Below are 25,043 nucleotides of genomic sequence, written 5' to 3'. Positions count from 1 at the left end.
CCCATTACTTTTTTCTTAAAAACAACCCATCCTCCTAACACAGATTCATGTTAGCAGCAGCTCCAAGTTATGCTGTGTAGGAGACAGGTTGGGGCAAAAGAACCAGTAAGCACAAGCAGAATAAAGGATGTGTGAACATACAAGAACATTGCACAGTCAATTATGAGAATCTCTAAGGAGAAGAAAATATTCCTTCTCGAATGCTATTAATGGATAGGAAATATTACCTAAAACAACAGTTGGTAGTACTAATAAGGTATAATATGAGCAGTCTATATTTAATTTGAAAAACCAGAGCTATAGTATTTTGATTGTTAAAGGATATAATGGCAGTTTTAAAAAAACAAAATGATTATATTCATTTGGTATATAAAAAATGATGTTCCTTCTAACATTTCAAAATTCTTTCAAAAGCCTTATCCTATTTTATTCACAAAATATAGTTGTTTGTAAAAGCTAAAAGTACAAACTATGCATCCAACAAAGGTATAATATGCAGCATGTATGAGAAACATAAATTTACAAGAAAAAAACACAACCCCATTAAAAAGTGAGCAGAGGACATAAACAGGCATTTCTGAAAAGAAGACATACATGAAGCCAACAAGCATATGAAAGAAAGCTCAACATCACTGATCATTAGATAAATGCAAATCAAAACCACAATGAGATACCATTTAACACCAGTCAGAACGGCTGTTATTAAAAAGTCAAGGGTCAGGCATGGTGGCTCTCGCCTGTAATCCCAGCATTTGTGGAGGCTCATGAGGTGGGTGGCTCACGAGGTCAGGAGTTCAAGACCAGCCTGGCCAACATGGTGAAACCCCAGCTCTACTAAAAATACAAATAAGCCAGGCATGTTGGAGTGCCCCTGTAAATCCCAGCTACTTAGGAGGCTGAGGCAGGAGAATCACTTGAACTGGGAGGTGGAGCTTGCAGTGAGCCGACAACATGCCACTGCTCTACAGCCTGGGTGACAGAGCGAGACTCAGTCTCAAACAACAACAACAACAAAAAAAAGCAAAAAAAGTAACAGATGCTGGTGAGGTTTTGGAGAAAAAAGGAACATGTATACAAAGTTGGTGGGACTGTAAATTAATTCAACCATTGTGGAAGACAGTGTGGAGATTCCTCAAAGACCTAAAGACAGAAATACCATTTGATCCAGCAATCCCATTACTGGGAATATACCCAGAGGAATATAAATCATTCCTTTATAAAGACACATGCATGTGTATGTTCATTGCAGCATTATTCACAATAGCAAAGACATGGAATCAACCTAAATGTCCATCAGTGGTAGACAGGATAAAGAAAATGTGGTAAAACACACACTATGGAATACTATGCAGCCATTAAAAAAGAATGAGATGTCATTTCCAGCAACATGGATGGAGCTGGAGGCCATTATCATTAGCAAACTAATGCACGAACAGAAAACCAAATACTGTATGTTCTCATTTATAAGTGGGAGCTAAATGATGAGACTACATGGACGCATAGACAAGAACAACACACACCAGGGCCTTTTGGAGGGTGGAGGGTGAAGGATGGGAGGAGGGAGAGATTCAGGAAAATAACTAATGGGTAGTAGTCTTAATACCTGGGTGATAAAATAATCTGTACAACAAACCCCCATGCATGCACAGGTATGTAACAAACCTGTACTTGTACCCCTGAACTTAAAAGTTGAAAAATGCTAATCTCCACAAAATTTATAGAGGGTGAAAGTGAGTTCAGAGTAAGTTATACTGATTTGCTCAAGGAAACAACATGACAGTAGTGACAATGGAACTGGAACCTAGATCTGTAAACACAGTCAAGTTTAGCCCAACAATAAATAACAAGACTAGGTAAGATAGCTCTCCATCACAAAACAACCAAACTGAGATATCATTAATGACAATAAGAATGGAAGTCAGCAGTAGTGTTTACTTTCTTTTCATTTTCACAAATGTCAATTCTCTTTACTATTGATATATAATCAGTCACTTCAGAAATAAATTGTAAAATGCCCTATACAGTAGTTTAATTTAGCAGTGAATTCCACAACAATTTTGCTAAGCTCAAATAGAAGAGTCATCATTGTGTAATATGTGGGTGTCAATCATTGATGTCAATCAATCAACAAACTTTTTAGTGGTTATGACATTATAAATAGCCCTCTGAATGGAGGCGAGTAAGTGGGGAGTCGCAGAATAAGTTAATATAACTAAAATGACAAGAAATGCTCATTGAAACAAATTAGCAATAAAATGATACAACATCTGATATAATCTAAAGGAAGAAATTTTACAGGAGAAAGGGAGAGGTGACAACTATGGACTTAAGTACAAAAGTTAAGAACCACATATAGCCATAGTTCAGTCTTTCCACAAAGTTTCCTTGAAGCCCATAATCAACAGTTAGGACTCCAAATAAGCTACATTCCCTTCTCCCTATCTTTTAAGTCCTCAAATGTATCTTTTACAGTTTGTTTGTCTCACTAAGATCTTTGTTTTGCTGTAATTGAGATTTTCAACCCCAAACAAAAATGGGGTTATGTCCATGAAAGTACTTGTAAATGACTGAAAGAAGATGGTACCAGCTGCTTCAGATGTCAGAACTTTTAAATAATTCACTGCACGTTGGCTGGGAGGAAACTTTTCACAATGAATTGATCTCTTGACATTTTAAATAGATCTCATATACTTTGCTAGAGATTACAGAGACAACAGCTTTTATGAAATTGTATTTTCTTTTCCCAGTGAACATTTTGGTATCCATAAACTAAATACAGTTTTAAATTTCAATACTAAAAATGAGAACACATAAGGATAAATTGACTCAAGGTCCTATGATATCCAGTATTTATTACAGCAGACTTTGTCGATAAGAACATTGAAGTGCAATGTTCAGTTGAATTCCAATAGGACAATCTTTATGACTTGCTGGGGGGTTTGTGGAGGAGGTCAGGGGAATCATTGCACACAGCGTGCCTGGTGATATGAGTCATGGTGCTGAGTAAGCAATCAAATGTATACAAGGATTAGGAATTATTTAGAACCTGATCATCCCAAAGCCTTGGATCCCCTCTGAAATGCTTTATTAAGTCCAAGTCCCCGGGTTAGCCCTAAAGCTCTACCTAACAATCCATTTCTTTGGCACCCCAGGGCTGATATGGAAGCTTAGATTCTATATAAATCTAAATTAATCCCCAGCTGTAATCCCCAGCAGGTTGTTATACACTCTGGGAGTTTTGGCAACATGTTTAATAAGCATTTGGAAATCACACAAATCCTAGTTTACCTGCCTGTCCTAGTTTACCCTTTCTCTGCTCAACAGTTTTTTCTATAAATTGTTTTTCAAAATAAAAATCCACTGCTGCTTTGCATCAATGGATGGCTCCCAAGCATGTGCAGGAAACTTGATTCCATGGAGGTCCATGGAGCTTCTCCATCACAGCTGCAGAAACGAAGCTGGTCTCTGACTCTCTCACCTCTTGTTTGCATGCTCATTTCCCCCAGTTTTCACCATGCTCTGTGCTCTGTCCTACATCCTACCTTGGGAAAGGGTCTGACACTTATTCATACTGAAGTACAAATGATCTAAATCTAGTTCAAATTTTAACACAAGACTCAGAATTCTTAAAAAGGGTCTGTGAATCAACTGGTCAACAGGTAATCATTAAGTGCCTTCTGTGAGCTAGGCCTGAACCAGTACTTTCTTACCTCTCATCATAATATGTATGGGACAGGAGAAGACTGAGAGGGAAATGAAAGAATTTTGAGTTTTGCTGAAAATATCTTTCCATAAAGTGATTATTTTTATTTGCTAAATTGCCCCATGGAGAACCCCATGGACAGAATAAACCTTGCTGAAATGAATAGATCCAGTTCCAGTCTTTAATAGTGGCAGACTAGTGTATATATAGCTCTCTGACACCTGCACATTTGAAATAATTGTGAGAAATTGGAAAATCTTTTGTTTGTTTCAACAGTTGGAAAGATCTGTGTAACATGCAGAGCTATAAGAGAGCGACATTCTCAGAATGCTGTCTACCAGAGGGTAACCACAAACTTGTCTACTCACTATCCAGCTACTGCTCACCAAGGGATACTTGAAGGGCAAAGGAAGGGGCAGTAGAATCTGATGCATCTTGTAGAGGGGTAGAAAAGATACGATGACAGTGACCTTTTAAAGACATTAGATGTCGGAAATATCTTTAGTTCATTCTTCTCTCAACTTGATTGGTTTAGGCATTAAATTCTTGTTTAGAATTCATTTACTCCTCAGTATTTGGCTGTTAAAAAGTAAGATGTCATTCTGTTTTTTAAACTTCTGCATGTTAATTTTCTTCTAGTCTTTCTTATTGTCATCGTCGTCATCGTCATCATCATCATCATCATCTTTCTATCTCTGGTATTGTGAAAATTAATAATATGACTAAGTGCATCTTTTTTATTTGGCACAATGACAATTAGTGAATCCTTTTGAAGCTTTTGATGAAGCAAACTGTCTTTCAGTTCTAGGAATTTTTTAAAAGTTATTTAATAATTTCGTATGCCTTGTTTTATATGTTTTCTTTTTATGCATTTTGGCTTAGTCAGACATTGGACCTGGTAAATTAATCCTCTAATTTGTTTTCCTTTTTCTCAAATTATTCCCTCATTTTAAAACATTCTGTTTTCTGGAAGATTGCATCCAACATTATTTTCCAACACGTAAATAATTTTAAAATTTCAGATATATCATTTTAATTTCCACTCTTGTATGATTTTATTTTTTCTTGTGTTCTTACTATTTTAAATTTATGAGAATATTCATCTTTTTATAGTTTTCTTTAATTCTCTATATTGTCTCTTTTTCCTCTAGATATTCGTTGACTAGATTTTGTTGCTTGCTTTTTTGTTTTGGTCTCTTTTTTTCATGTCAAGGCATTCAACAAATTACTAATGTCTGTAAATATCTTTCTATTTAAGTGTAAGTCATTACGACATGGTTAGAAGGTTTGTGTGTAGCAAAATATTGTTGAATTGTAGGTTTCCCCTGACCATTTCATTAGGGTTCCCAAATATCGATATATTTACTGTTTTTCCTTTGGTCCAGTTTGTCCAAGTAACAATATTCCGGTCATTCCTATGGTATTACACCTGGCTTTCAGCATTCTGGAAGTTGAATTTAGGAAATAACCTGGGAATCTCACTGTTATGAATGCAGACTTTTATTTAATCCTCCCATATTTACCTTCCTGAATTTAGAATTCCTCTGGTTCAGTGTCTCAGGAGAATAAACCTCTTATATTCTTCTAGAGTTAGCTGTGCCCCAAAACTTGTCCTCCTTTTATTTATTGGTAATAAAGTTCTACAAAAGTACATGGCTACCTAGCTTGAAACTACATTTCCCAATTTCCCTAGCTACTACGGTTCTGAGTAATTATTAGTTTCCTAAAATAAGATTGACCTGACAAAGTTTTGAATGGCAGAAGTGAAGTAGATCCCATTTCCCTTGGCAACTGACCATTAACAGTGACTACTGATGTTGGAGTTTTGCAGAAGCAGGCTCCAGTTTCTAACTTCCTAAGTGTCAAGAAAATGCTCCAGTACTGGTGACATGTTAGTCTAACATCTAACTTCATGATCACCGGAATGCATATTTAGGCATCCATTTTTTAGTTTCCTGATGTATAGAAGCTAGTATGGCTGTGGCCATGCCTCCTGACCTAGACTATTCCAGTTCCCATGGTGAGCACAGGGATAGGAGCTTGTGTACTTGGCCAGTTCTATATTTTATGAGTATCATTTCAAGATATCCAGCTTAGAACCTGATTTTTATCTCTTCTCATGATTCTGTAAGCACATTATTCTCGGTATATCTTCCTACTTAAAATACCCTAGAGTGTTTTCTACCCTTGTACTTTTTCTGGAGTCTATTTTGGTCATATTTTGGATCTTTTAGACTATCCTTCTAATTAGGTTCTCTGTGTGTGTGTGTGCATATGCATGTGTGCATGTAAACAGGCTGATATTTAGATTCAGAGTGAATATACTTGCTTCTTACCCACTCCTTCTTCTGTAGGAGCTGAGACTTCAGCTTTCTTTTAGACATTAAGCCAAATATCACTCAGGCATACACTTTCCACCTTCCTCTTCCATTTCCAAATCCTCTTCCAGTCTTTGTGTGTTTGTATGTGTATATGTCATTTTGTTCCAATATAATGGAAGAGAGGAAGGTGGAAAGTGTATACCTGACTGATATCTGGAAGTCATTTTGTTGTTGCTTCAAAAAAGATTAATGATTAACTTCAGAAAAGGATAATGATAAACTCAGGGGCTCAATTTGCTTAATTAGAAATTTCTCTTGTTACAAATGGTTCACCTGAATATCTTTTTTTGCTAAGGAATGCATTCGGATTTTTTTGGGTGTAGGAGAAGGATGACAGTTCTGAAAATGAAAATAAAAAACATTGAGACACATTATGTTTTCCTAAGTGTTGTAAAGTTCCTGCATTTTTCCTATTTATCTTCTTCTTTCTACTTGAATGGAAGAAAAGAAGGAACTCTGTCCTGTATTTCTGCTTTGTGCTTCCCTGCTCCAAGATCTGATGCAGTCTGAAGATAGGTCCAATGAAACTAGTTATTGAGTCAGCTAGACAGCCTGAAATCCCTTGAAATGCAATGATTCATTCTCTGGAAATACACCTTTCCAAATAAGGAAAGTAAGAATCTAGCTCACGATGAAATAAAACAGAAAAAGGATCCCACCAAATGTTTATGCATTTTAAGGCTGCAAACATTTTTACTTGCAGATGTTGAAGTAATTTTATAATTTGAGGCAATCTGTGGGATCTAAAATTCAGGCTAATAAGTTCTCCAAAAGGGATAGTCTTCCTGTATGTCCCCTGGAAATGATAAGGCAGAGAGTCTCAGAGGCACTTCAGTGACACCCCTGCATATTTTTTCTGCAATCCACTCTGGAGTAAGTACTGATGGCAAAGTGTGCTTAACTATAGGTTTCACACTCTGCATATCTGGTACCTGCTAGAGAGTGTACATCTTCTGGGATGTTCCTATTTGAGTGGCCAAACTAATGCCCTTTACATTCTTAAATTTTAGGATGCTAAAGATCATTCTACCACTGACTTCTTTGGACCCTGTCAGTTTTGACCTTTAACAGCCTAAAAACTCCATTTCTAGTAAATGTCAAGGAATTTAAAATTTAAAACATTCACGCAAAAGTTTAATATGTCTATAGACAGAACTTTTAAAAAGAGATGGTAAGTGAGAGGTTAGAAAAGATAACTGTAACCAGTTCTTGTAAGTTAAATAATCTCCTCGCATTTTTTCACTTCTCTGACCAAAAGTCTTTCTTAAAAACGAGTTCATCATTGTGCTGGTCTTTCTGTATAAAAGATAAAGAAGTGGAAAGAAGAAAATACGCACAATTATTTTAAAAAGTGAATATTAGTTGATTTTATTACTTCAAAATTAGTACCAAATTAGATTCCTAGACTTAAGAATTCTATGTTCTCTATTTTCTGTATTAGTCAACGATCAGAAATAGAGTTAGCCTAAATGTATTCTAAGGAGATCATGCAGAATTGTAATAACCTCAGCCTCCAAGAAGGCAAATCAACCTAGGAAAATATTTGGAGGCAAAAAAAGGTCATACTTTTTTCCTTTAAGAGTTCAGCCGACTTCTTATATGAACAATGTTTTACAGAAAATATTCGTTGCGTACTCCACTAAAATTATGCTTCTCAGAAATACTCATTTTTGTAGAGAGAAATGATGAGAGAGAAGAGGTATAGGTAGGCTCAGTAAATCTGATCTCTTATGTTTTAGAGTTTTTCCTTCCCCCATACAGGTTAAACAGAGACAAATTAGTTGATGGCATTAGTTAAGTCACTTAAATTCTCTGGTTTCTTAATTTCCTTGTGGAAAAAGAAAGATTTTACTCTAATTTATTTCAAAGATTAGTTACAGCTCTAACATTTAGTGAAGCTTGAGAATTTATATAGTGTTCAGTTTATAGAGGATCATACAAAGCAGCATGATCAAACATGTTAGAGTTGCAAATCTGAAAAATTTTCAAGTAAGATCTCCAGAGGAAACGTTGTCATGTTGGCCAATATCACAAAAACTGATTAGAAAGCAATTTTGATTTAGTAATAGGTGACTAATGCATGAGAATCTTTGCACTTTAATAAGAGCCACAGAAAGGATTCTTAACATAGTATTTAGAGCAATCAGATTTTTCCTGATGCACAGTGTTACACACAAAACAACAGTGGGAAGAACTGACTGCTAAAAGATAAGGCCCAATTAAGACTGGTTTCAATTCTCGAGTTTAAAAATGAATACTCCAAACATACTGTGTTTTAATAAATATTAAAATGTATTTAAGTAATACAATTCATGATCAGTTTTTTGGAAAGTAGATTGCCTTGTTTTGAGGGGATTTGAAACAGACATATTTCCTTAATATAACATAGTACCATATACAAACGAACAATATAAAATTTTGCCATTTCCTTCAAAGAACAATGTACACACAATTGGAAAAAAAGGAGAAATTTAAAACGATATAGAGGCTTGATTACATGCTAAACCTAAAAGTAAGAACTTTAAAGTTAAAAATATATTCATAAGGCATTAATTCTGAAAGTGAATAAATATGGCCTTCCAATTTCAAGGCACAGTATTAACCATACAATATATAGAATGGCTATGTGTTTTTGCCCAGTCAGCCCTGTCAATTATTTCTTTAAAGTTTTTTCATGTCTTCTATACCTCTAGTCCCACGATGGCCTTAGTTCATGGCCTTAGTTCATGACTGTACCTTTGGCCTGGAACAATGCTGTTACCTCTTATCTTATGGTCATTTCACCTCTAGGTATTCCCTACTTCACTCCCTGTGGAAGCTCTTCTTTGATCATGTTGTTTCCAGGCTCAAAAACATTCAGTGGGTCTCTAATAGTATATAAGATCCTCTGTTATGTAAGTTGAAAAATGAATTCTCAGCTTTCAGCTTTCACTGAATATTAGATCTTTTTTTATTTTTATTTTCTATTTTTATTTTTTATTTTTATTTTTTAGAGACAGGGTTTCACTCTTGTTGAAGCTGGAGTGCGGTGGTGTGATCACGGCTCATAGCAGCCTCCATCTCCTAGGCTTACATGATCCCCCTGCCTCAGCATCTTGAGCAACTGGGACTTTAGGCACATGCACCATATCTGGGTAATTTTTTTTTTTTTTTTTTAATTTTAGTAGAGACAAGGTCTCACTGTGTTGCCCAGACTGGTCTCAAACTCCTGAACTCAAGTGATCCTCTCCCGTTGGCCTCCCAAAATGCTAGGATTGCAGGCATGAGCCACTGTGCCTGGTCTGGATGTCAGAACTATAATAATTTTTTAAATAAGCATTTTTTGGAATAATGTTAGATTTATAGAAGAATTGCAAAGATACATAGTATAGTTCTGCAAGAAGTGAGTTCTCTTATAGTCTTTACTCAATGTCATCTAATGTTAACATTCCACTTAACCTGGGTACTTCTGTCAAAACTAAGAAATTAACAATGGTATATAACTGTTAAGTAAATTGTGGACTTTATTCAGATTTCACTGATTTCCTATTAATGCTACTTTTTCTGTTCCAGGATTTAGTATAAAATATTTTTAGAATTATCTAGACCTAACCTAGTTTATAATTTATAAGTAAATGAAAGATGAGATCATTTATGTGGCTTATCCAGGGTCATAAACTAATTAGTGGCAGAACAGGAATATGAAATTCACATTCTTTTATTTGGTCATTTATTTAATCTGTCAGTAGTGGTTCTTAATATTTTCTGAATCATGGTCCACTTTGAAATCTGATGAGAATATTTAAAAAAAAAAACTCTCTCCAGAAACAAGCACATGTGAGTATGCGTAGAAAATGCTGCATAAATACAATAATCATAAGGCTTAAATGTAACAGCAAAACCCCCCAAAACCTCAACAGTAGTACTTTTAACTATGTTCCACCTTGGATTTTAAGTCAGATATTACTTGAATTGTTTCCACAGCCAAACATGTTTAACACTTACTTTTCTAAAGAACTTGGCCTTTTTAGCTAAACTGTGGATATCTAAAAGAAACTTCAGAAAAGGATTATTAAACCTGTGTTAATTACAAAATAAATATTGACCTCCAGGCCACTAGACATGGTGCCATTTTTAATGGAGAAAGGGAAAGGAGAATGTAAGGAGTGACTTTTTCTTTTGCTTTAAATCATGCTTAATTATCTTAGTAATTAATTTTCACTTTATAGTATTTTAGATAATGCGTAAAATTTACTTAAGCTTGGCATTATTTGTAAATGTTATTTATGACCAATGAAACAGTATTTATACTTCAAGGAAATTCTTTTTGTGTGTGAAATTAACAGATGTCTCCCATATAAATAGGAATTAACAATATGAATACCAGATTAATGCCTTTAAATTCTGAATCCTAGAACTAGGTAATTAACTTTTTAGCACTGCCATCATGAGAAGAGAGAACCACCAAGCTTTCCCTTCATACTAGTTAGGAATGGGACCTAAAGAAAAACAGCAAAACTTTACTTCTAGATTTAATTTTATGCCTAATCATACAAGCCAAACCTATGCCAAATAATAAACTAAATCATAAAGAAAAACATGTCTAACTTGCCAGGCTACAGGAAAACTACTAGATAAGAATTTCTTGAAGTTTCTTTGGATCTTTCCCCACATTAAGCATCCACAGGAAGAAGAGTAAATATTTATAACACAGAATGTCACCCTTGTATAATAATTATATTGACAAAGGAACAGAAGCAGAGTTTCTAGCTAGTGTTTTTGACTAGTATTACCGATTATTAAACTATATCCCAGGTACAGTTTGATGAAAAAAAACTATAACCAAGAAATGTCATCATTCTTCAGTTATTCCATTCATCTTTCTCTGAATTTACCAGAAAGAAGCATTCCTCCAAATTGTTTATAAAGTAAATTCCTAAAAGCAAGCCTATATTCCCAGTAAATTATCATATACATTCGATAAATGCTTACACAAAATGTTTTTTAGCCTCACAGAGGCAACAGACAATGTTCTTTGTCACTTGGAAGTTTCCACTTGCCACAAGTTTGTCCCATCTACTCATGTTCATTTCAGATCTAGAGATACTTATACAGTTAAAAATACAGACACTCCAAATAACCATTTTAGAAAGAATATCCTTCCTTTTTATTATCCTGAGTATAAAAACTCCAGAATAGCAAAAGTTCAACCTGAGGGCATTATATCTACAAAGAGAAAATGAATCTCCCTTGCTCTAATTCCACTTTGCTCCCCACTGCTCTCCTCACCATTTTCTTGCAGAAGAAATCCTGTCATTGAGGCCAGTAATACTCAGAAATTAATGGGTTTTTTTAAAAAAATAAAATTTGTGCTCATAAAAATAGAGAGTGGAATTGTAGGTATTAAAGGCTAGGGAAGGGTAAGAGGGGAGGAGACGATGTAGAGAGGTTAACAGATACAAAATTTCAGCTAGATAGGAGGAATAATTTCTGGTGTTCTGCAGAACTTGGGGGGAATAGGGTTAATGATAATTCATTGTGTACTTTCAGAAAGCTAGAAGAGCAGAGTTTGAATATTCCTCACACAAAGAAATGATACATGTTTGAAGTGATAGATATGCTAATTATCCTGACTTGATCATTATGCATTGTAAACACTTATCAAAATGTTACTCTGTATCCTATAAACATGTACTGTAATGTGTCAACTCAAATTTTTAAAAAGTAATTATTGTTTTTTTACATGTTATTTCAAGTAGTTATCAACCCAGTGGGACAGCTTGGTCATGGATAAGATCTCAGGCTTTGGAGTAGGGCACCTTTGGGTTTGAATTATGACACCTGCACTAATTTAGCTCAATGTTCTTAGTGACTTATTTAACCTAAGTTTCAGATTTTCCCGTCTGAAAAACAAAGATAATCACAATTCAGAACTCACACTCTTGCTGTAACGATTAAATGATAATATAAATAAATTATAAGTAATCCAATAAATGTTTGCTGTGGCTATAATGAAATGGTGGAGCTAAAAGATGCATGAGAGCTCATCTAGGTTGTCAAATAGCTTAACCAATATTAGATGCAGTTCTCTTAATTCCTAGGGTAGGAATTATGCACTATATTAAACTGTTACACAAAAATGTGGTCTGTGCAATTTTAAACTTGGTGCTAGAGGTCTAAAGATAAATGTAAGTTCTTGAGTTTTGTAAGAGATGATATGTGGGTATCTATGTCTGAGGTTAGGTTATGCAGTGAGAGGACTGTAGTCATCTTTATAAAAATTACTTATGTCTCAGGATAGCTTCTTAGTCTTCTCAAGCCAAGGGCTCTACTGCTTCTTAAATACAGAAATATAATTCAGTCCTGTACTAGATTCCTGTCTTCAGGAATCTATATCTGAAGTCCCAGTAAAAATCCTTTACAAGCCAGAGGTCTCATTTGTGAAAGTTCTTTTTCCTCTCCAGATTTTGCTTACGTAATTTATACGTTGTTGTTGTTTTTTTAAAGTCCTCAAAGAGAGGTATGTAGAAGTAATATTGGGGCTATATTTCCAGGCAGGTTTTAGCATTTAAATTTTCCCTTGTTGTAGGAAGAATAACCCCCACCTCCCAAGATGTCCATATCTCAATCCCTGGAAAATGTGAATATGTTAGGTCTCATGGTGTGATGGTTAATACTGAGTGTCAACTTGATCGAATTGAAGGATGCAAAGTATTGTTCTTGGATGTGTCTGTGAGAGTGTTGCCAAAGGAGATTAACATTTGAGTCAGTGGACTGGGAAAGGCAGACCCACCCTCAAACTGGGTGGACACAATCCAATCTATTCCAGCACAGCCCGAATAAAAACAGGCATAAGAACATGGAGAGATTAGACTAGTTTAGTCTTCTGGCCTACATCTTTCTCTCATGCTGGATGCTTCCTGCCCTTGAACACTGGACTCCAAGTTCTTTGGCTTTGGGACTCAGACTGTCTCCTTGCTGTTCAGCTTACAGACGCCCTATTGTGGGACTTCACCTTGTGATCCTGTGAGTCAATACTTCTTAATAAACTCCCCTTTATACATACATCTATCCTATTAGTTCTGTCCCTCTAGAGAACCCTGACTGATACACATGGCAATGATGAATTAAGGGTGCAGATGGAATTAAGATTGCTAATCAGATGACATTAAAATAGAGAAATTACCATGGATTATCCAGTGGGTCTGACATCATCACAAGAGTCCTTAAAAGTAGAAGAGGGAGGAAGAGTCAGGAAAAGACATGTGATGATGGAAGCAGAATTAGAAAGATGAACTATTACTGGCTGTGATAATGGAAGAAGGAGGTTCTGAACAGAGGAATGAGAGTGGCCTCAAAGCTGGAAAAGGCAAGAAAGCATGTTATCACCTAGAACTTTCAGCAAAGAATGAAGGTCTCATGATGCCCACACTGATTTTAGCTAAGTGAGACCTGTGTCAGACTTGTGCCCTACAGAACTATAAAATAATGTTTGTGTTGTTGGAGCCAACAGTAAGTAAACAATCACATATATATGATTACTTATTAATTACATACTATATGATTACATACTTACATATATATGATTACTTAGTAATCATATATATATAGATATACATACATGATTCCCACATTTAAGCAGAGGTACATAATTCAGTTAATCATGTGATTATGTTATATGCACTGTTTAAAAATATGCACTATTTAAAGTGCATATATTAATTGTGCATATATTATATGCACTATTTAAAATTCATATCCCATAAAAAACTTATCCCATCATTGGGAGGATGGGAACAAAAATGTGTATAAACATATTTATTGAAGAAAAATGAAAATGTCTAATTTGGAAAACTTAAAACTCAATAAAAATTTCTTTTTTGTAATGTCAGGTAAATAATGTTCATAGGAACAAACTTTGTGATAATTAAAAAATAGAAAATATACCTAAGTGTTCATCAACGGCGGAATATATGTATGAAATATTAAAATATGGTGGAGTCATACCATGTATGACTGGAATGTCATACAGCAATTAAAATGATGAGCTAGAGCTGTCTGTGATTTAGACAGTCATCAGTAAGGGACTTGTGTTAATAAAAACACATAGGAATAAACTGATTACTATCTCAGCTCCTAGTTACAACTCAAGATGCACCTTTGACCAAATTATCAAACCCATTCTTTCTTCCAAAGAAAGATGTTCCAACATGGATAGATCTTAAAAGTATTAAATTGTGTTTAAAAGAAACCAAAGTTAGTGAAACAGTCATACAGTAAAATACCATTTATGAAAATTAAAACATGTAAAATAAAATTATATTGTTCATGGATACATATGTAGAAAGTTAATATATAAAACATGGGACTGGGGCAGGGCGCAGTGGCTCAGGCCTATAATCCCAGCACTTAGGGAGGCCAAGGCAGGCGGATGATGAGGTCAGGCAATGGAGACCAACCTGGCTAAAAAGATGAAACCCTGTCTCTACTAAAAATACAAAAAATTAGCCAGGCATGGTGGCACGTGCCTGTAGTCCCAGCTACTCGGGAGGTTAAGGCAGAAGGATCGCTTGAACCTGGGGGGCGGGGTTGCAGTAAGCGGAGAATGTGCCACTGCACTCCATCCTGGGAGACAGTGCGAGACTCGTCTCAAAAAAAAAAAAAAAAGAAAAAACAAAACAAAATGCGGGACTTTGAAACACACCAAACTCATTAGGCTGTCACAATGAAAGATTCAGAAAATTTCAAAGAAAATGTTTTGTTCATTTTTATTAAAAAATATCTGAAGCAAAATATAAAGTGTTTAACTGTGGTGGGATCATGGATATTATATTATCTTTTCAGTAGTCCACAATAGTTATAAAAATATTTTAAAAATTATTTGAATATTTCAGACAAAATGCATTTGGAATGAATCATTCAAAAAATGATTTCAGTTTATCATAATATCAAAACAGTCCACTTCCAAAGTTTATAATCAAATAGTTTTACTAAAAATAAACAGGATAAAAACCTCTCTGAAGATTTCAAGATAAACAGGTAATGTTGGACATTCTACAGAACATAATTCAGGGATAAAATAGAAGATTTCAAACTCTCATGAGCTTAATACTGGGTTTTACTTCATAAATTATATTTATTCTAAGAATCTACCCACCTGTCAGCTCAATGTGTCTATCTATGGCTCTGCTTGATTTTAGAGAGCCTGGGGGTGAAGGTGCAGAACAATAACACAACAGTAAGCTTCAGTGTATGCAGTAGTTGAAATGATTTCATTTCTCAGACCTTGTTAATCACTAAGGATCACCATAAACTAACTGTGAAAAAGACTACAAAAACTCTGAGTCACCACCAAAATGCACAGACTTGTGTGGCTGGCAGAGGTTTTTCTATCCATCACTATGTAAACAAGGCCAGCTACTGTTAATAATGTCTACGCTCAGGGCATGAACTCCTCACACAGGTTGAGCCAATTCTTTTACACATCTTTTTTTTTTTTTTTTTTTTTTTTTTTTTTAAAGTGAAGCTGTCACAGAAGACATAAATCTACACTAAGTTACACAAACATGGAAAATAAGTGTCAGTACCATGATGGGAATAAATGGAACCACGTAACGTAATAGGATATGAGTGAGGTAGCTGATCTTCAGTAGCTTTTTTTCATCGTATAGAGCAGAAAGTATCAGACTCACTGATCTCTACTAGAGAATTTGACAAAATTCAATTTGATACGGTAATTATTGTCAGATCATCTGTAATATGCCCAGAATTGTGCTGGGAAAATTGGGAGAAGTTTAAAAGATGCAAATCCTCTTATAAACATCCTGAAAATAGCAGATAGTTCTCAGATAAGTAATGATTAGATAGAATCCTGTAACTTTGTCCAGAAGTTGTTTGTGAGGCCCTCAAAATCTCTTGGGCTCCTTAAAATTAGTAAGAGATGTGTCTTTATTCAAAAACAATAAAATCAAGGTATTCACTACCTTAATGAGCTTAGCAAGAGCTTTAAATGTATTTGTAAATGTGAACTTTCTCTTGATTTTATATTTGTAATTTCAGTTTTCTTTCTCATCTATTTTGCAGAATCAGGAAGTATTTGCTTTTCATCTAAAACCTTTAAATTCCCTCTCTGAAATTTCTGATACCAAATTACCCTCTAATTTGGTGTCAAAAGTTTGAAAATATCACTTTTATTATTTATTATATTCAACTTTTATTATCTTTATATTCAAATTTTCTGCTTGAGTTTTTTGTAACCATGTCAATAAAAAAATCATTGGCCACTATCCCTACTTTACATTTTTTTCAGTATGATTCAAAGTTACCTAAAACATGAAATTAATTAAATAGCTGTACAGTAATGCCCAGAATAAAGCCAAAGTGTGATAAAGTAAGATATTTTCATGCTTTTCTTTGCTGTTAATTTTGAAGATGTCCATCTTATCAATGTATTTATTCATTAATTTTATAAATATGGAGTGCTTATTATGTGCTAGACATTTTTATAAGTTTGGGGATATAATGTTTGTTTGTTTGTTTTTTTTGAGACGGAGTCTTGCTCTGTCGCCCAGGCTGGAGTGCAGTGGCGCAATCTCGGCTCACTGCAAGCTCCGCCTCCCGGGTTCACGCCATTCTCCTGCCTCAGCCTCCCGAGTAGCTGGGACTACAGGCGCCCGCCACTGTGCCCGGCTAATTTTTTCTATTTTTAGTAGAGACGGGGTTTCACCATGGTCTCGATCTCCTGACCTTGTGATCCGCCCGCCTCGGCCTCCCAAAGTGCTGGGATTACAGGCGTGAGCCACCGCGCCCGGCCATAAGTTTGGGGATATAATGATGAGCCAAACCAGACACAAAATAAGAATGAATTCAGGAGGCAAAAATGTGTAGTGTTGTCAAAGATTACCTTTAAGATAAAAAGAATTTAATGTTTTACTCTGTACCTGGTACAGCAGAGCATTCAAAATCCAGAAGTCCAAAATGCTCCAAAATCTGAAACATTTTGAGAACCAACATGACACTCAAAGGAAATGCTCTTTGGAACATACTGGATTTCAGATTTTCAGATGTGGGATGCTCACCAGGTAATATAATGCACAAATATGCCAAAACTCAAAAAATTTCAAACTGTAAAACACTTGTGGTCCCAAGCATTTTGAGTAAGGGATAATTTATATATATAAAATATATGTACAAAGAGTCCTTATTTATTAAAAAAAATAAAAACAGTCCAACCAGCATTTCTATCATATTTCTTTCATTTTTATAAACAGTTTGAAAATATTGAGATTTCTATTATAATGCAGATCCTTAAGAGCATTTGCTTTCCTGTATTTTAAACAGATATAGTTAAGAAGGACAGAGACTGTGGGAAATGACAAACTTATTTTACCTCTCAGTCATGTCAAATATTTCATGCATTCTCAAAGCGTGCAAGTAAAAGTTTGTGTCACAATTACTATCTTTCGGGTTTGGGTGGTTCTACTCATAATATCTTGGAGAATGACAGGATCAAGAAAAAGAACAGGGTTTCACAAATGACAGACTAGCAGGCCAAAACAAAGCCAAAGACAGGAAGGAGGCGGCCAGGGAACACTTACTGGTAAGTGGTTGGGCTGACATTGATGCGCCGAGGGTGACTTCCTGACTCAAATTTGCTTGCCAGCGTGACATTATTTCCAAACAGGCAATAACGTGGCATTCGCACCCCAACAACTCCAGCCAGCACGGAGCCCGAGTGAATTCCTATCCTCATCTAAAAAAGAATGAAAGAGTAAAAGGAACACATTTGTTTCCATTTGGTATGCAATTATTTTAATGAAAGGCACTGCTAGTTAATAAATTAAGCTATGAGTTCCTCAAAGACAGGAACTGAGTCCTGGTCATTTTTGTGAGCCTAATAGCTGGATCATTATAGTGCTCAAAGAACATAAATGCTATGGAATACACAAAAGAACATAAATGCTATAGAATACACAAATACACAAATGAATAAGTATATGAAAAAATTTATGTTTAATTTGCTACATAAATCTGATTAAGTTACAGGTTAAATCAGATTTCATCTGTATATAATATGGTCTAACTTGAAGAGTGTATTTTTCTCCAGTTTCTCCCTCCAGTTATTCTTAAATAAAACCTCATTTGTTTCTTTCATAGCATTAAACATCATTGTAAATTAAATATTTATATTTCTGTTCATGTCATTTAAATGTTGGATTTTCCCATTAGAGAAAGATATATATATATATATAATTATATGTATTATATACATGTATATAATATATATATTTCTTTACTGCTGAATATTCAACATTTAGTACAGTACCTAGAGCAAAGCAGGTATTCAACATTAAGTGATAAATGTCAAAAAAATTGGCTGAATTCCCCAACGTATTATTAAAATGGAGTTAAAATAGAGAATTTAATCCTTGAGACAGTCAATAGGCATTGATTAAAAATTCTAAAGAGTAAATTAAATGCTGTAAATTTACTCTGATTAATCTGTCTGGTCCATGCCTTGAAAAGGCCCTCAATGTACAGTTGATATATAATTAAACATGATCACAGTAATGTAGTTATATTGACACAGTCTACACCAAAATAGCTGAAGCCAATGGATAACAAGTGGGAGATGATATCCTTAGTTCTAGGGGAATGTAGAATGTTCCTTGGAGGGAGGAAACCTGACCCCTAGATGCCTACCAAGTAGCCAAACTATCACCCCTTCACCACCAGGCTCTCTTTACCACTCTGGTTGTAAGGATAAAAGTCAGTCTGAGAACAACCCTTGTCTTGGGGCTGGGGACTTCTGCATATATCAACTCATAAAAAGATAGGTTGAAACTAATGTGACCTAGCTGCATCCCCTGATAACCTTTTCACTTACTTTTAAAAAACTGACTCTAAAATTTATTTGTAAATTTAGTATGGTAGAAAGACTCAAGATATATCTGAGAAAGATGACAAGTTAGAGTATTTGCCCTACCAGATATCGAATCTTAGTATAAACATATCTAATCAGTGCACAGATACCATCATATAAACAAATAGACTAATGGAACATTTAATCCAGAAAGGCTGCCATGCATATGTAGATGCTAGATTTATAGAAGAGTTGGCATTTCAGATAGGTGAGAAAAAGGGGTCCTTTTTATTAGAATACGCTGGATCAACTTTATGTGGAAAAAAATTCCAAGTAAATTAAAGATCTTGATGTAACAGACATAACTTCACAGCTTTAAAAATAATTGTATTAAGAAACAATTGGTAGTATCAGTAAAAATGCAAAATATAGATACTTTAAAACATAGACTTTTATTTGTCTCTCAATAATAGTTCCTAGATGGGTCATCCAGATTGCCAGGCTGCTCTGTTCCCCTCAGTAATTCAAGGACCTGGTCCTTTTCATTGGTCCTTCTCCATGTCTTGGTGCATATCCAGGGCACCCTCATGTTCCAGCTCACGGGATGTGGAAAGATAACTAATTTATCATTTAAAGTGATCTTCATTACTTTGTGTAGATTCAGATTTGTATCTGGCATCATTTTTCTCCTTCCTACAGGATTTCATAAATATTTCTTATACTGTAGGCTCACTGGTAATAAATTCCCTCTGCTTTTTTATGTTTAAAAGTCTTAATTTTGTCTTCATATGTGAAAGATACATTCACTGCAAATAGAATTCTGGGTTTAAAAAGTTTTTTACCCCCAGTGGTTTAAAGAGGCTGTTCCACTGGCTCCCCTCTTGCATCTTTTTGGATATAAAATCTGCTATCATCTTTATCTTAATTCTTCTATATATAACATATATTTTACTTCTGGTTGCTTTTAAATTTTTATTTTATCATCCGTTTTAGGTAATTTAGTTATGATTTCCCTTGATGTTTTTTTCCCTTGTGTTTTGGGTTTGTTGAGCTCTTGGATCTGTGGGTTTATGGCTTTTATCATATTTGGAAATTTTCTATTTCTTTGAATATTTTATTCTGTCCACCTCTCCCTCTCAGAGATTCTAATTACACATATGTTAGGAACTTGAATTATTTCCAAAGTCCACTGATGATCTACTCATTTGAAATAATTTTCTCCATTTATTTGGGATAATTTCTATTGCTGTGTCTTCAAATTTATAATATTTTCTTTTGCAATGTCTAATTTGTTGTTAATCACATTCAACATATTTTTCATCTCAGACATTGTCATTTTCCTCTACAGAAGTTCAATTTGGAATGTTTAAAAATCTTCCAGGTATCAATTTAGCCTTTGAAAATATGGAATACAGTTAAAAATCACTCTCTTAATGCCCTTGTCTGCTAATTCTAACATCTGTTTCAACTCTGTACTATCCATTTGGATTAATTTTTCTCTTCATTATGAGTCCCATGTCTCAGATTTTCTTTATGTCTAGTAATTTTGGATTGGGTGCCATATATCATAATGTGACTTCTTGAGTGTTGGATATTTTTATAATCTCATAAATATTATTGACCTTTGTTCTGGGATGCAGTTAAATGACTTGGAAACACTTTGTTCCTTTCAAGCTTTGCTTTTAAGATTTGTTAGGCAAGACTGGAGCAGTGTTTCATGAAGGGCTAATTATCCTTCCTTACTAAGGCAAGAACCTTGAGTACTCTCCCTAGTGTCCTTGATTTATGAGGTTTTCCATTCTGCCTGAATGGAAACAGCCATTTTTTTTTTCCAAGTCCTGTGTAAGTGCTAGGTGCTTTTTCATCTAATCTTTTTGGGTATCTCCCTCACACCAGGGCTCAGGTAGTTTCCTCACATATGTGCATGAATCACTACTCTGCAGAATACATAATGAGGATCCTTGGAAGATGTCAGGGGGTCTTTTTGCAACTCTCACTTCTCTGATACTCTGTGACCTTTAGCCTCCTTGGTCTCCCAAGACTCTCAGCTCCATCTCTTCAACTCAAGAAGTTTGTTGGGTATCTCCTGGTTTGTCCCTCCCTGAGCCACACCCTGGATGCCTCTCAAGGCATTTAGGGCAATCATAGGGCTCATTTAATTTTTTTCTTATCTCTCAGGAATCACTATCTTCCATTGTCTAATGTCCACTGTCACAAAAACTGTTCTTTCGTATATTTTGTCCTGATGTAAAAAATTTTTAAGATGGGAGTGTAAATCTAGTCACTGTACCCCATATTGGCTGGAAGCAGAAGTGAGACCTACTTTTTTTTTTTTAAAAAGTAAACTATTTGAAAAACTTAAGCCTGTTTCTCATGAGGGAGTCTCTATTTGGACTTAAAGCAAAACATGCTGAGTATCAGTATTCCTCTTAAACTAAGTATAAAGCACCTTTCTCTAAAATTAGCAAAGCACACTGCAATATTAGTATATTTCTTTGGGTCTGTTTACTTTCAGAAGGCCAATTTATATTGTTATCTTGTACAATGCATGTTTGCTTGAAGTACAACCAAACCTTAGATGTGAAGACTGTCAGTTTGAGATTCTAATAACTATAGAAATCTTTTCAAGCAGGAGGAGAGCAGAAGTGAGTATTACATTGATACATTTTATAGACTCTTTTTACTCTTCTTTCTGTTAAAAAAAAAAAAAAAAGACTCCATACACCATACCAACTATTTGAAAGGCTTATCTAGTTCTGTTTCTGCCTCCTTTCAAAAGACCTGAGGCTTTCTTTTCAGTCTAATTTTTAGAATTATAATTTATTATAACCTGAAAAATGCTGAAGACAAAAACTCTGATATCCTTGAGGGGGCAGAGGGTCATGGAGAGGAATAGTTCATTAAATTTTAAAAAAAAGTCTTGTCTCTTAGAAAATTATCTAAAAGAGGCACAAGAGTATCAACAACCACATAAACCACACTGACCCACTGTCACTACCTATCATGGAACAGGACTCAGAGAATTATTTAGTTTGGGAAGTAAGGCGATGCCACTGGAAACTTACAAGCTGAATCAGCAGACTGTTTTCTTTTGCATTTCTTTTGACAATTTATTGAGATTTCCCAGGAATTATTGCCTATATAAGGAAGTCACTGATTGCCTCATTCAGAATGTGCCAAGAGTATCTAGCAGTAAGACAAACAGTGAGATAATTTAACTATCAGTGAGGGCTTTACATTCATTTAGACAAGATTTAACTTTGTTTAAATGGGTTAACCAAGCAGTCACATTTGCATCCATCTGGCCGGTATGCTGTAGTTAAAGGGGATTACTTTGCACTAAACCAATGGTTCTCACCTGAGGTCATCTGAGCCCCTCAGTGGACATCTGGCAATGTCTGGAAGCATTTTTGTTTTTCACAACTGGGAGGGAGAGGTACTACTGGCATCTATGTGGCAGAGTTAGAAATTTCCTATAACAGCTTCCCAGCCCTGGAAAAGAATTTTCCAGCCCCAAATATCAATAGTGCCAAGACTGAGAAGCTGTACTCAGTAGACCTCTAGCAACCTATTAATCTTAGTAAACGAGGATAAACAAAAATATAAATGTTTTCATCTGATCAAAGCTTTGACAAAGCATACTAGACTTAAGAGAATGTTCATGAAAAAAAAAATGTTTGTCCTAGGGATTTATTGAAAAACACAAAAGCTTCAGGATATATCCTGAGGTTAGGCTATCTATCACCCAATCTTTTATATATTCAATGTACAAAATAATGCAAAACTCTGGGACACGTTAAAGTCCCCAGTTATCAAAAGATTCAGTTATTCTCACAATATTCTGCTTATTACCAGGCTCATAAACAACTGCATTAAAAAAAAAAGTTCCTCTTACAACTTTTAAAAGTAGAATGCTTGTACAGTTCTATCTCAGCAAGCCAAAACTCTCTTTTAGCTTAGTAAAGCAGGAATGTTGGGTTAAGAGGGCAGCACAGATCCTTTAGTCCATCCAGCTCCCTCATTTTACAAATAGACTGAAGCTCAAAAGAGCACAATGAAAACATTACATTAGTGTTAGGGTCAGCTCTAGATCTTAATTCACTTGGCTCTGAGTTCCGCGCATTATAAAAAATGTCCAAATTGCAGTGATGCCTCAGGCTGTTTCTACTAGGCCCATCAGACTTGATCAGATAAAATAAACAAAATCAGATTTAATCTGGTTTTGCCTACTTCATCTACACAGAAGAGTTAGCATATTCCAGTTGAAACCCAGAAAATACTAGTTACACATTTATTAAGTCCAATACCAGAAACCTTCCATCCCTTCTCCATCTTATTGTTCATACTTTTCTACACTAAATATTTCCTGACTGGTCTACTCAGCACACTCCCTAAAATGCTTGCTGCATTCAAGCCTGTGAGCTTTTACTCATATGGATTGCCTCATCTAAAATACATCCAACCTTAATCACAGACTCTGCTCTAAGTGCTCAGAGTATAAACAGAAATAAGTCTTCATTTGTTGTTTTAGAGTTTTCATTTGCTGTAAAAGATACAATAGCTAATTGAAATTAGGATCATTGATACAAAGTTAAAGTATAAGAGAGGGCAGGGCACTGGTGACAGGTGGGTGGGGCTGACCAGGTCTGGAGAATCAGTAGTCTCTCTCAGGAAAATACTCTTTGAGCTCAATGCTTCCCCACCTTTGGCTAGGTTTGGAAAGAGTGATGCAGCTGTAGTCAGAGGGGTGGGAGTAGAACATCCAGGTAAAGTGAAAATAATGTTCGAAGATCCTAAAGCCTGAAGAGCTTTGGCACATTTTTGAAACAGAAAGGAGGCCCCTCAAGGTAGCTGCTGCTTTTTTTTTTTTTTTTTTGAGGCGGAGTCTCGCTCTGTCGCCCAGGCTGGAGTGCAGTGGCGCGATCTCGGCTCACTGCAAGCTCCGCCTCCCGGGTTTACGCCATTCTCCTGCCTCAGCCTCCCGAGTAGCTGGGACTACAGGCGCCCACCACCACCACGCCTGGCTAATTTTTTGTATTTTTAGTAGAGACGGGGTTTCACTGTGTTAGCCAGGGTGGTCTCGATCTCCTGACCTCGTGATCCGCCCGTCTCGGCCTCCCAAAGTGCTGGGATTACAGGCTTGAGCCACCGCGCCCGGCCGGTAGCTGCTTCTTAAAGAAAAGGGGAGGGAGGCAGTTTGTAAGGCTGAGGGAATACACCCCACAGCAGATCATATAGCACAGGGTTTGCCAGTGTTGGCACTACTGACATTTTGGGTTGGATAATGCCTTTTCGTGGGTGGCTTGCACTGTGCATTATAGGACGATTACTGTCCCTGGCCTCTAACCACTAGATGCCAGTTGTAAACAGAAGGAAGAAGTTATGTCCTGTTAGTTCTGTTGCATAACTGACAGGGTGCAGGCTTTATATCCAATCCTGGCTCGACTATCTACTTAATGGTGGTAGAAATTCTCCAGCCAACAGCATTGTGATTTTCTTTGGGCAATTCGCGTTCTGCAGGTTTGGTGGGACTGACTCCACCCCCAGGTCCAGGAACAGACCCAAGCTGGCAAGGGTATGATAGTCTCCCGAGGTTAGCAAATAATTTAAGAAAAGACAAGAGTAAATCTCAGGAGTTGTAAGAGACCTATAAGGAGAGACCCTCTTTTCCCTCAGCTGGTGCAGGGTACGTTTGTGAACACGGTACAGCGTTCCAGTGAACAGCTAGAGCCAATTTGACACCATAGTTGTCGGAGTGAGGGGGACTTGGGCTGTAGCAGACCCTTCTGTAGAGCCTGAGGATGAGGCTAGTGCTGGGAAGGCAAACCAAAGAGAACAACAGAGATGCCAAGTTCATGGCAATATCAATTTTGCAGCTATATCTAGCCTCTTAGAGAGCTAGTCCTACTTCTGGACTTCTGTTATTTGAATCAATGGATTCCTTTAATTGTTTATGCCACCTTATTTTGTCACTTGCAAAAGAAAGACACGTAAAAGATACTCTAGCTGTGTGAATTTTAGGCATGTCAGCTACCTCTGTGAAGTTTTTATTCATAAGATGATAATACCTTCTTGGCACGATTAATACCTTCTTAGGTGGGCTGTTAGCAGAATGAAC

The 25,043-nt window shown here is 35.9% G+C and overlaps 1 protein-coding gene across 1 annotated transcript in view; it reads right to left on the bottom strand.

The window, feature by feature from the left end:
* GUCY1A2 (guanylate cyclase 1 soluble subunit alpha 2) overlaps positions 1-25,043 on the bottom strand; it is a 320,948-nt gene that overhangs the window by 6,504 nt on the left and 289,401 nt on the right. Inside the window, exon 7 of the mRNA XM_021926496.2 lies at positions 17,661-17,815. Coding sequence (XP_021782188.1) covers positions 17,661-17,815 — 155 coding nt within the window. The remainder of the gene's footprint in view (positions 1-17,660; positions 17,816-25,043) is intronic.

This window comes from Papio anubis, chromosome 12 (genome assembly GCF_008728515.1).
Source record: "Papio anubis isolate 15944 chromosome 12, Panubis1.0, whole genome shotgun sequence".
NCBI classification, from domain to species: Eukaryota; Metazoa; Chordata; class Mammalia; order Primates; family Cercopithecidae; genus Papio; species Papio anubis.
Note: the sequence above shows the minus strand (reverse complement) of the source record. Positions and strands in the feature narration are given on the sequence as shown.